General features: G+C 37.4%; 2 protein-coding genes and 1 non-coding gene across 3 annotated transcripts in view; 1 reads left to right on the forward strand and 2 right to left on the reverse strand.

The window, feature by feature from the left end:
* Nucleotides 1-13618, reverse strand: part of LOC139975285 (methylcrotonoyl-CoA carboxylase subunit alpha, mitochondrial-like) — a 344390-nt gene that overhangs the window by 159610 nt on the left and 171162 nt on the right. The gene's annotated exons all lie outside the window — the stretch shown is intronic.
* Nucleotides 673-11074, forward strand: LOC139974955 (quinone oxidoreductase-like). The gene is made up of 7 exons (XM_071982523.1): nt 673-1093; nt 4489-4638; nt 5659-5874; nt 6551-6703; nt 7211-7309; nt 7875-7970; nt 10317-11074. The coding sequence occupies exons 1-7, from the start codon at nt 995-997 to the stop codon at nt 10482-10484; spliced, it is 981 nt and encodes a 326-aa protein (XP_071838624.1). The 5' UTR covers nt 673-994; the 3' UTR covers nt 10485-11074.
* Nucleotides 8078-8150, reverse strand: Trnac-gca (transfer RNA cysteine (anticodon GCA)). Its single transcript has one exon. It is a non-coding gene; the product is annotated as a tRNA-Cys (tRNA).

Consider the following 13618-nt stretch of genomic DNA (forward strand, 5'->3'; position numbering starts at 1 on the left):
GGTTGTGTGGGTACCGTATAGCCATATGCCTATAATGTTGCTGGGTATTTGGTACTAAACTGCACTGTGGCCCTACAAGATCAATTTCTCGCCCAGCCTTGACTTACATGCTATACGTTCTAATTATAACTTGCTGGGTAGTTGTTCCTTCCTTTACGCCTATCAGATATCGATATTCGAATAGAGCGGGAGGCGTAGTGGGATGGGATAAAATTAGGGGACCGGGAAAAGTATGGCGGGGTTGGGGGGGGCGGACTTGGAAAACATGAAATAAACATAAGTCTTCTATTCTCACTAGTTCAAAATATGCTTAAGGTTAAATGAAGAATGAATGCACAAAAGAGCCACGGTGATCATACATTTTGTCCACGGAGCTCAATACTTGCTCTCTCTACGCCTGATCTTTATACGAAAGTAAGTACTGTTTTTGCAGTCAATTATGAGTAATACATTCTCTACCAGGTTAAATTAGACTCACTCAAGCTGGAAAACTTTCAACCGAACTAGATGGTAAAAATTAAACAAAATATATAGCCTATATGATATTAAATTACTTCCCCGGCCTCATTTGATTAATCCTCCCAGCTGCCCAGTTAATTATTATTTACATATCAATGATACAAGCCGTATGGTTTTGAAGCGGCACGCCACTGTTTCATGACGAAGTCTTCCCCTTCGAAATATTCTGACAGCACGATTCTAAAGAAATTCAAAGTTCCCTAATACTGGTTTCTGAGAATTATCAGGGTTGCTAGAATAAAAAATAATAAACAAAAAAAAAATTCTCAGCAACACTAATTTATTTTTTCTTTAGAAATAAAGAATAGTAACATCACCATACGTTATTGTACAATGTAAATACTATCAAACATACGGATCATTTTGCCAATTTGAAACATTTATCGGCGTTATATATAGAAAATAGCTTTTGCCTTTAAACGTGAGCGTAGTTTAATTGAGTTGCTTGAAGAATTCCCCAGGATAAAGCTATACTATGGCCAAAATCGCCACGGCTTCAGTGATTAAAGAATTCGGTGGTCCAGAGGTCTTAGCGCCATCAGAATTCAAACTACCGCGCCTTGGATCAAAACAGGTAGGGTTACTCCCTTTAATATGTACTTTGATAAAGATTAAAATGAATTGGGATCATTATATTAAAGTAACACGTGACACGTTGATTTAATAGGTACGTGTCTCACGATAATCAATGTATAGTATAGTATATAGTATAGTATAGTATGTAGTATATAGTATAGTATAGTAAAGCATAGCATAACATAACATAGCATAGCACAGTATAGTGTAGTGTAGTATAGTATAGTACAGTATAGTATAGTATAGTATAGTATAGTATAGTATAGTATAGTATAGAATAGTATAGTATATTATAGTATAGTATATTATTGTATAGTATAGTATAGTATAGTATAGTATAGTATTGTATAGCATTGCATACCATAGTATAGTATAGTATAGTATAGTACTATACTATTCTATAGTATAGTATAGTATACTATAATATAGTAAACTATAGTATAGTATAGTACAGTACAGTACAGTACAGTACAGTACAGTATAGTATAGTATATAGAGTATAGTATATAGAGGGTGGGTAAACAACCGAACACCCCCGGGTCCGCACCTGTTGAAGGCACGTTAAGGGTTCGAAATTAAGAATATGTGATATCGTATCTGGTTGCATAATTAAGTAGGACTTATGTATAGAATAGGCGGGAAAGGGTGTCAGTATGCAAGCCCATACAGATGTACGTAGCCGAGCCTACTTTTCGGATAGTTTTTAGGATGGACACATGCTTTCTTGCGGATGGTGGTGAATGGGGTTGGGTCCACATGGAGGGGTTTGGTCGAACCAACTACCCCCCCCCCTCCATCCATCCCCACAGACGTTTAGCCTCTGGGAATAAGCTGTCTTGCTTGAAAAGTTTTAATTCCTTTTGTCTGTATTGCCATGACCTGTTTACGATCCATTTATTTATTTATACATTGTACATTTGATATCGTATCAATAGGCCTGTCAATTTCCTGTTAATTTTTGCTAATAGTGGATCCAACCTTGAGCATAAATATTTCCTGTTATCTCTTTTCTAATGGTTTGTTTACCGAGAGTCGACTATATCGGATAAGCAGTGTATATGGCATCAAAATACCCTTGATTGGCTAGACATTCATTTATCCGGTGATAATGTTAATAATAAATCTAATAATTATAATCAGCAGTTATTTTTACGACGCTTTAAGCGACCACAAATGTTAATATTTACATACAAAGCATGGTTTGAATAACACAATATCACAACTCAGCGAATCTCCAGGATATGAAGCGGGTGTTATGTGTTAGTTTTGGCCCTGGTATTTACTTAAAACCTTTCAGTCTCTTATCACTTAAAACAAAAGAAGATTGTAATTGATCAAATTCAGACAATATGTCTGTGTTTTGTTTCTCATTAAAATAAAAACAAGTGTCGATCCTCAACACATCATTAATAAATATGCAAGTTTGTTTCTCTCTCCATAATTAGGGTTACTCAAAGTCATGTCAAAACAGATTGGGATGATTTCATATGTTTACGAGTTTTTTATTTTTAAAAACTTTGAAATGATCTTTAAGCCTTAGAATTGCATCCGAAACTTTATCAACCTTATCTGGAAAACCTGAAAAAAAAATAATAAATAGCTTAAAAAATAGGTCAATAAATTCAGATGATTTTTAAGGTATTTTTATTTTTAAAACAATTTGAATAATCATGATTGTGCTGAAAGCAAAATAACAACATAAAAACATATTTCATGTTGAAAATAAGTATAGGGATTCAGGTCATAATTTACAGAATAAATATGCCGGACCGCCTTTTTTTTGAAGTGTAATAGGTATGTTCAGGTGTGTGTGTCTTACTAGCTTGTTCCGGCCCAGACTGTCAGTAATAGAGGTGAGGTATATAGGGAACGAAGGATATTCCTTGATATATATATATGATTTGTTTAAATGTTTACAGTATACCTTTAGGTTTGGGCAACGGATGTTAATTAAATTACACACTGGTACACTACTTTACCAAGTTCTGAAGTTACGTGCTTGAGCGTGTATGGGCCTCCGACATCCATTATAAATGACAGCTTGTTAGTTACATATATTTGAACATTGATTACACCATATCCATTTAACGAACCTGGGATCGTTTAACGCTTGTCTGTTTATATAGCATGAGTCATTAATCGGAAATAATTGACTAACTACGTCTCAGGTCAATTGAACTTAAATATGTAATATACATAGATATATATGTCTAGGGTAAAATGATATGCAATCTTAGCCCGCAGAGAGTTCCGTAGCAGTGTCTGGGTCAAACAGAAGGTTACGCTATTTGTAAAAGGAAAGAAAAAAAGGGGTTTTTATTTTTTTTGTGCTTTAGACTTAGATGCATAGAATTTGAAAGTTAAATGAACTATAATTTGTCATTTATCAAGCTGTTACTTTTTTTCAATCAATTTTTATGAAGACAGCACATTTGTATATAGGAAATTGTTGCAAATATGTAGTTTTTACTCGTTTACAAAATCGTCAGACGAAATTCTGGTGAAAACTTCGTTGAGTCTATATACATAAACGCTTATACCATATACAAATATCGTTTTCAAGTGTCATATCTAATTACCAATTTGTCGCGAACACAAAGCATTGATTGATGGATAAAAAAAATTGATATTTGAAATTTACCCATGCATGCATAACACGCAAAGATTTTTGTTTTAAAGTGACAAAGTTGTTGTTAACAAATTGTATTTGTTCAATGCTTTTTGTAAGTAATATATTGCTGAAGAAAAGAAGAACTGATATATAATTTAATATATTCTATAAATTTTGTGTCAACAGACGCTGAGCTGTGATAGATAACACCTGTTAAAAATGATCAGTAAAGCATCTCAAAGAACATATCAAAGCATGCATGGTTATATCCTGTTGAGATCTGTACACATTTCTACAGCTTACGTAATCACGCAATTGCATTTGTCCACATGAGAGGGCCCCCGAAACCGGGAGGGGTAGGGGTGGGAGGGGGGAAGCATGGTTCCCCAAATAATTTCTACATTAGTAATGATTTCACGCCGGCGTAGAGTATACCCTTAGGCGGCAATTTTGATTTAACATTGGTCTGTGTGTTGGCGTCCCTTGTTTGGTTATTGGTTTACTCAGCATAAGACTGAAGAAGGTTATGTTATTCAATTATTTAGGTTAGTAATCTAAATATACTTAGAATATACAGTTACACCCCCTCCCCCCACTGACTCTCCAAATCCCGTCGATAGCAGGGCACTTACAGAGGGAATAAAGGTAGTTATTTCGTCTTCTCTAAGGGGAACCCACGAAAGAGTACCGAAACTTGCAGAAAACGTTGCATAGTAAGTGCCTGGACATTTTACAGTTTAGATTTTGCAATGTAACTACATTTAACCCCATTTCTTAAACAGGTGCTTATTCGAATGAAGGCGGCTGGCATCAACGAAGTAGAGCAAAAAATGAGACGGGGTCAATTTCGCTTTGCGCAACCTCCTTTCGTTATTGGAATAGATGGCGCTGGTGTGATCGAAGAGACCGGAAATGAAGTCACAAAGTTCAAGGTTTGTTATAGTGGGATGGGGTTGGGAGAGGTTGTTTGGTTGGGATTCGTTTCACAAATGTTTGCGTTTTTCATCTTCTATGGATGTTGTTTCGTGACATTATTTTCCTTTGTAACTTGTTATAGTTTTACGATCTTCGTTGCTGCCCCTCCCCTCCTCCTCCTGCCCCTCCCCCACCACCCCTCCCAAATATGCTAGACAGTCAAGTACCGGTCACTCATGATCAAAATTCATTTTTCGTAAATGATCATAACTGTCGCCTAACGGAACCCAACACGTGACTCTGTTCAACAGGCTTTTCATTCACGGGCGTTGGTTTGCTTTTCAAATTGTATGTGTGTGCGTGGTGGGGTAGGGGGGGGGTGGGGGGCTGGTGGTGTGGGGAATGAAAAATTATGTGACGGAGGAAGCCCTTACAAATTGGGGGTGATGTTGTAGAGCAGGGAGCTGCAGATCAATAATAGTTCCTTTTTTGCTATTTTTCTCACTTTTTTTTTGGTTGCCTAATTTCTCTCTGGCCGCCTCAACCTTCCCCGGTCATTCATCTGATAGGATACCTTTACACGATGATGTTCTTCATATAAAATTTTAACACGAACTATTTGATTATTTGGTGAGGGCGTAATGGTCAAGTGGCAGTGGACTTGTGATTTAAGGATTACAGGTACGAGCCCTGGCTAGATCATTGCGTTGTGTCCTTGGGCAAGGCGCTTTATATCCATTGCCTCTCTTCACCCAGGTGCATAAATGGGGACTTGCGACGTAACTTGTAAATATAGTTGCGTGCGCCGGTTTGTGGCTGCACCCTATGGGAAGTCCCCGGGGACACGTGGTTGTGGTGCACTGTGGTGCACTGTGGTGCCCCAGGAGAGATTGTTTGAATTGTGCACACTTTGGTGTGTAGGTGTGACAAGTTACCAATGAACAGGGTTAAGTTGTAAAAGTCGTGTGAAAGGGCCTTGGCCCTGTACAAGACTGTAAACCTAAAATAATAATAATAATTATTATTTTCATTTGCAGAAAGGTGACAGGGTCTTTTTTATGAAACCAGACACAGGTTCTTATTCCACCCTGTGTTTAGCCCCTGAAGACAATGTTTATCACCTCCACAAGAATCTGACATTTGAAGAGGGCGCTATCTTACCTGTTCCATACATGACCGCACATAGGGCCCTGCTGCAACTTGGCAAGATGAAGCAAGGTGATTTGGTTCTAGTCCAGGGAGGCAGTGGAGCGGCAAGTGATCAAATTTTGGTATTTATTTCTATAAAAGGGGGTTTCAACCTTTACCCAAGCGCATATGGTAAAGAATGGTTAAAGTTGAATGGATGAATAGATCAGTTCCAGCTAACTTCATTCTTGATATAGTGACTGTTATTTGCATTTATGTTAGTTGCTGATATTGTTAGTCAAAACAAAAAGAAAAGAAATATCTCCCTTAGTTTTTACCTATCATGTCTTGAAACATACATACAGTAACGTACTCAGAGTTCCACCAATGACGTCATCAAGACGCGGAACATATCAACCACACTTAATTTGGCATAAATAAAGCGATGTTATCGGGTAAAATGCATAAAACAGTATATAATTAGCAGATGACTTTAAACAGGCATTTTATGATTGATATTTCACAGTCCAAGAGAAGCAAACACCTATTCTGCACCTATTCCAGTTGTCAAGATGTTCACCTTTAAAGTATGTTCAATGTTCGGAACGCTCCTTTAAGGCTACATTGATGATGATATTAGCTCCTGTGCGCAGGCCTAAAGGTTTATGCTAAATCAATTGTTCTATAAAATCCAATAACTTATTACCAAACTATCTTATATATCTATATATTTTTATGCAAGAAAAAGGAAAGGGTGGGGGAAAAAATATGATAATTATCATTTTCGTTTTACTTCCACAGGTTGGCTTAGCTGCGATTCAAATCGCGAAAGGACTTGGGGCAAGTCGAGTGATAAGTACAGCCGGTACAGAGGAAGGGATACAGTTGGCATATAAACATGGAGCCGATGTCGTCAGGAACTATAAAAGCCCTGATTTCAAACAAACTTTAAAGGTTCGAGTTCAGACATTATAATTCTTACATGTGTGAGGAATCTCTTGTGATTAAAAGAAAAATTGTTAGTGGCACAGTATCCATAGAAATTATACTGTGTAGGTTTCCATGGCAACGTCTTAGGATATAAAACAAGCAAATTGTCAGTTTAGTGGTAATCAAATAATAACGGTATCCCGACATAATGAGCGGATCATAGAGATCGGATAGAGACAGAGAGAGAAGGGGGAGGGGGGGGGGGTTGGGGGTGGAGTGCTACAAACGTAGTTTTGATCTTAGCAAAGTACATTTGAACAATTTTAGCATGCTTCGCACTTGTACATTCTTTATATAGTTAATAATGTTCTCTCATACCACATTGTCGGTAAAGTAATTCTATAATGTTAACAACGGTGATTTATAACGTGCACATATAACGCTTTGTTAAACTATACCCCTTGCGCATGATCATTATTTTCCTCCTCCATCTTTTCTTCATTTCTTTTGTCATTCTCTTTTTTTTTCTAGGATGACGTCGGATCGGGATTAAATTTAATTCTGGAGACCAATGCCGATGTGAATTTCGACTTGGATTTGGACCTTATAGCACGTCATGGTAAAATAGTGGTTAGTATTACAAACGTACACACTGTATAGTATATATAATGCAACACGAATCTTCTACATGCGTGCATTTCTTCAATTGTTACCATGCAGGTAAACAGGCTTTTGTGTACTGTTATTATGCGGTTGGCTTTTAGACGGTTGGTTGAAAAAATTGAATCAAAGAAAAGAAATAAATCATGAATAAACGCCTTCCCCACCCTCTCTTTACCGCTCTCATTTCACACCCGACATTCTTTTATAATTGATGACGTCACGAACGCTGAAAATTGACATAATACTAATAGAGCAGTATATTTTATAGTGAACGTGATATGCAGACTGCGTTAGTATAGCCTAACCTTCCAATTTTTGCACTCTATTTTGAGTTCAATGTTGTAAAATAAGGAAGTTGTCCTTTGTTCATATGTCTGTATTAAAGACATACTCTGCATGTTTCCTTTCAGTTCCCCTTTGAAGAAGTTTCCCCCCCCCCCCCCTCTCTCTCTCCTTATATCGACATATCAAATCATGAAACAGCTTTGAATATTAAATCAAAGCTTCTTTATAATGTTGCTTATCCTTTCAGATTGTTGGTAAACGGGGCCCTTGTCAGTGCGATATCGGGAAAGTTTTGTCTAAGGAAACGACGATCTTAGGCTGTGCTTTGCTGTATGCAGCAACGGTAAGCTGTATGCTAATATATAAACGGTTTCAAATGTATATATATATATATATATATATATGAAAATCGTAATGAGTTGGAAAATCAAGAACAGTGAAAAAACTTTCAGCCTCCACCGGGATTCGAACCACGGGCCTCCCGCTCTGCACGCGGACACCCTAACCACTAGGCTATGGACGCTGATTGTATGTCCAGAGGCTCGAAACCGGCAAGGAAGACGGCAATTCCACTGTAGGCGTTTGTCACCCACATCGAACAACACCAGTTCTGCTTTTGGTGACATATCTCGCCCCACTCTAGAGATCAAACATGATGCTATCCAACTCGAAAATCATTTGTGAAAATTGCATGTATATATATATATATATATATATATATATATATATATATATATATATATATATATATATATATATATATATATATATATATATATATATATGCAGGGAGATGGCACGCGTTGGTGAATGAGGTGGTGTTAGAGTTGTTCTGGGAGATGTGAGTAATAAGGGCATGGTCGTTAAACCAATTCTGATCCCTGGTTTAAGCTACACATAATATCCCCTGAAGAAGAGCCTTAAAATTACAATTATTTGAATCAGAAAACGATATAACGCTCTGATAGTTGTTAATTGTCCTGTGGTCAAGGTCTTTGTTACGTTCATTGCCATAACAATATATAACACAGTAACAAAGCACGTGATTTTAATCTTTACCTATTGTGCCTAGATAAACGCGTATATAGTGTAGGTCGAATATCATACGTGAAGTTTAATTAGAAAGCTCGGCATTTAGTATACACTTGCGATGAATGCTATTTTGTACCAATATCTTAGTCGGTTGATCAGTAAGATTATATATAATGTAATTTTCTTAACAAGTAGTAAATATAAATAAATCAATCAACCAATTAATCAATCAAATCGAATCAAAAACAGAATACTACTTGTTAAACAGCTAAGAAAGTTACTTATAGATTACAGGGCCATAGTTACACTAACAGTTTAACAGGATTATTGATCCAGGAATGTTCCAAATATTGCTGAGATTGTGAGCTTATGTGATATTACCTCCCCTGCCTCTCCCCTGCCCACCGTCTTCCGTTACCACCCAATGAAGTTAAAATTACTACCAAAAGCATCCGTTAATCTTACCAAGACCCTCCTCCTCCTCCTCCTCCTCCTCCTCCTCCTCCTCATCCCTTTCCTAAAGTCACCACAAAACATGTCATTTGTTTTTACTAACATTTTGAAAGATACAACCTTTACCCTCTATTCCCTAGAAGACAACATGATGGGTATGAGTTTTCATGTTTGCGTGTTTAGCGTGGGCTGCTCCAGTTTGATTACATATTTACTCAAATCACAAACCAAACACTAAACTTGTCACATGCTTAGCAACGACGTTAACCGATTCACAACTTGCTTAAAAGAACCTACTGTTCTGTGACCATATTTTCAACTTTTTAACACTTTCAAGACACATACAAGACGAAAGGTATAGCTGGACGGCTATTTTGGGTATGAGAGAAGTCCCAACCTTTTCTCACACATAATTTGCGATTCACCTTGAAAACATACATGATTTCATACGTACTTGTTTACCCATAAAACTGCAGAGCTGCCGGTTGATTTGAGTTTTAACCAGACTTCACTCGGCGTGAAAACCAGCAACCGTGGAACCATGGGACGGACTGAAGTTGATCGGAGCCTCCCTTCTAGCAAAACGTGCACATTTTAACACCTCCAACAACGGCATAGCCAACAATACCAAAAAACAATAAAAAATAAAATAAAAAAAAACGAGTGCCAACAATACTCCCCCTCCAAAAAAAAGGGTCCTCCATACCCCATCTATAAAAGAGTGTCCCGAATTAGTCTAACAAGGCCCACACTGGAACAAAACTTGTACTGAAGCATAGGATTCCATTAGGAGGCTATGGGGGCAAATGGGTCTACTGTTGTTCTAGGCCCTCCGACAGATTTCAACACCGGTTAGTCCGCCCGCCCCTGCATGTGTGTAATTGTCAAACATAATTCGAATATCCTTGAATCCTCTTACTCAGAGAATAACATGTGACGGATGCTACTGTTTGGCATTTCCCATATATAATTGAGTTAGTGACCGTTTAATCGAGTAATATAAATTTTGTGTCCCACAAAATTCAGTAATTTTTTGTTTTACTTTGGTGAGTCTTTCAAATTTATGGTTGATTTTACCCGTTCGTTGGTGTTTTTTTTGGGGGAAAGAAAAACCCGTGATGCGGCAGCTTCCTGAAAGACCTTTGTCTGCGTATGAATATTCACGAGTTATAAATGAATATGTATTATATTTCTTTTCCAACAGGAAAACAGGCAGGACAGTGCAGACGCTTTGCACAGATATATAGAAGCGGGGTGGTTGAAACCATTCGTAGGGAAAATTTACAAGTTAGACGAGGCACCACAAAGTCACGTGGACATGACGTCACGGAAGGGCGCAATGGGCAAAGACGTCATCTTAATTGAAAAATAATCCCAGTTATTTAATAGGAATGTTTTTCTTGTGAATTGAAATGATGAACCGTATAAAACTTGTAATTCTTTAAGCACACAGTAATAAATATTGAATAAAATGACTGAAAATAATTAGAAAAATATGATTCAGTCAGAAAACAACGGGGTCAACGAAGGGACTTCGAATATATCGCATTTTGCAATGATATTGTACCCTGAGTTAATGTGGTCATTTCGGACCAAGGGCAGTATTTGTTCCCTTTCGAAGGGACACGTTATATATCTCGGTGAATGAGGCTGTATGGTTGAGAATGGATCAAGTTGCTTGGCTTTTCGTGGTCCTATCTTGAAGGAATTTTCCATAAAACGTACTAATAATTCAATAATCTTAACAAGACATCAGAAACTTAACTATGTGCCAAAAATGGTACGTTTCTTTATTTGGCCTTTTGATCGATATTTGAAAAACAGAAGGAAAAAAACGTCACAAAGTCGGATTACACCAATAAATATATAAGATCAACTTTAATTTATGCCGTGTTGCTGTTTCGCTTTAAGTTTAGTGAAAACTGAGTGTATGAGTTGAAATAAACGCATAATTGGAAGAGTCAAGCGTACATTCTAATATATTTCTATTTTGCCGTTGCTTCCGTTGCCGGGATGTTGGCATATTTAGACAGATGGAGATCAAAGGATTACACACCTTTCAAACTAGTGTACAAGTTAAAGGAGACACAAAACCTGCCATCATTATTAATTAGTATATATTTGATAGAGATAACTGTCATGAGAAATGCTATGAAAGGCCATAAATGTTAACACGGCGTTCCATACAATGCACCACAACAGCTGAGAAAAATCGTATTCCATTTTGGGAGAGGTTTGTTGTACCTTTGCACAAAAAGTTGAAAACTTGATCAAGTCTAAATGATATGATATCATCCATTCACATGTGCTTCAATCGTGTATGCTCTTCTTTTATTTATTTCAATGTTTATTTTGCTGCAAAGGAGAGGGATTTTGCGAATGATGAATCTAAATTTGTTAAGCTATAAACATGAACTAATAACGGTACTGGTGCCATTTTCAACAACTGTCAAAAATTAAAAATATGAAAAGCGGAGATCAAAGAGAACAAAGATAAAGTCAAAGACTCACTTTATTGCGGCACTATGACGTCAAAGACTTACAAAATTTTCTTAGATGTGCACGGGAGATGTTCTTCGTTAGGACCTCATAAAATTCGGTACACTTTCGGTACACTTATACGTATACACGGCCGGACGAGAAGGGGGAGGGGTTTTAGGGAGGGGGAGGGGTTTCAGGGAGGGGGAGGGGGAGGGGTTTCAGGGAGGGGGAGTGTACGAAACAGCATACCGTAATTCCGGTGACGGGGGAATAGCATTCCCATTTACCCCAGTATCTGAGGCATAACCAGTTTTTTTGGTAAAAATGCTCCCGTTCGTAAACCCGATGGAAAACATGGGACCTGTCCTGAACCCATAAACCTACCAGAAGTCACACGTCAACCTCTCCCACCCCACCCCACACCTCACCCTACAACCTACCCCCACTTTCATTCCTGAGAAGAATGTTTTCAAACAAACCGTCGTCGTAACTACAAGCAACACTTTTGCACGAACGTTTATTTATAGTACAATTGTTTCTTCGGTTGTGTGTCAAATTAAACACTCTTCTTGACGTCACTTGTAAATTTTGTGAAACAACAAACTTACAAAAGGAATTTGGGTCACTGATGATGGGCGTCACCGTTAACGGACTTTACTGAATGCAATACCTACATAATTGGTTTTGTCCAAACCAGGGACTTAGCCAAAGGTCTAAGGCAAGATAATCCCTGGCGCCAAAAGTGTATAACAGTAAATATGCATTATATACGAAGATAAACTTGGACTTATCTAAGAGATCAAACAAATTATCAAAAATAATGCTATAAAAAAGAGCAAAGAGCCATTATACGTGAAACCTTAGATTTGATCTTTGAATTATCTTTTCAGCTTCTGAAGCATTCTGCTATCAGGGTCAGAGGCAATAAAAAAAAAATGAACATTTACAGATAAAGCTGTAAACTATTCAACTTTTTATATCGAAAATTATGAGGAAAAAAAAGAAACAGTATTACAGAGAAAGGTCAATGATGCGAGAAGAAATTTAACATAATACTGAAGTTAAAACTTCGATAGTAGAAATGGTGACTCGGCCTAAAATGAATTCGAAATTGTGAGAAAGTTTAGTTGAATTTCTGAGATAATGTCTCACTTGTGCCATTTTATTTCCGTCACACTACAAAACAAAACCTCTTCTGGGGAAACCGCCAAATCACATCGGTATGCGGCATCTAACCCTCTCACTTATTTAATAGCTTCCTACGCCACTGCTCTGACATCATGTGTTTTTCACAACATTGGAATAAAGAAGTAACAAGACCAAACCAACTTTAGTATGTTAAAGTGCACCTTTAGTTGCCTTGTTTTCTCCAATAGCTGTTGATTTATTATTTTTTGGCAGCCATGGTCATGTTCCCCGCCCGCCCCGGCCCCCATCCCACCCCTTGATCACACCACTGATTCAGCTCTCCGTCGTTATCAATGGGTAGAGAATTTGCGAGCAATATGAACATATGTATATGAGATGAAGATCGAAGATTTTACACACACAAACAAACGCAACAAGTTAAAATATGAACCACACATTGGACTGGGTAGTGTATGTTAAGCAACGCCCTGGGGTAGGATTGTGAAGCATAGGGTGGTCCAAAGGGTCTTAATCCGTCACTTAAAAGGAGTGACGTTGAACGTCACCTTATATGGTTCAGACGAAGTTAATGTAATGTTACAATAACCAATTCATGCATTCATTCATTCATCGCCAGTCATTTACTAAACCATGTGATCTGATTCATTTCATTTCAGTTATTTATTTGTTTTATCACAACTTTCAGGTGATACTAATAAGCACATATTAAGTAACAGAAATACCCAGAGTTGTGAAAGGAAGTGCTCTAAAATACTTTTATGGCTTAACGAGTAGAGCACTCTCTATACTTAACTTTGAAAATATATATATATATATCTAAACAAGAAAATATAAAAGAGAAAGTAAAATAAAAACCTTGTCGCTAACTCCACTCAA

Source organism: Apostichopus japonicus, chromosome 10, assembly GCF_037975245.1.
Source record: "Apostichopus japonicus isolate 1M-3 chromosome 10, ASM3797524v1, whole genome shotgun sequence".
NCBI classification, from domain to species: Eukaryota; Metazoa; Echinodermata; class Holothuroidea; order Aspidochirotida; family Stichopodidae; genus Apostichopus; species Apostichopus japonicus.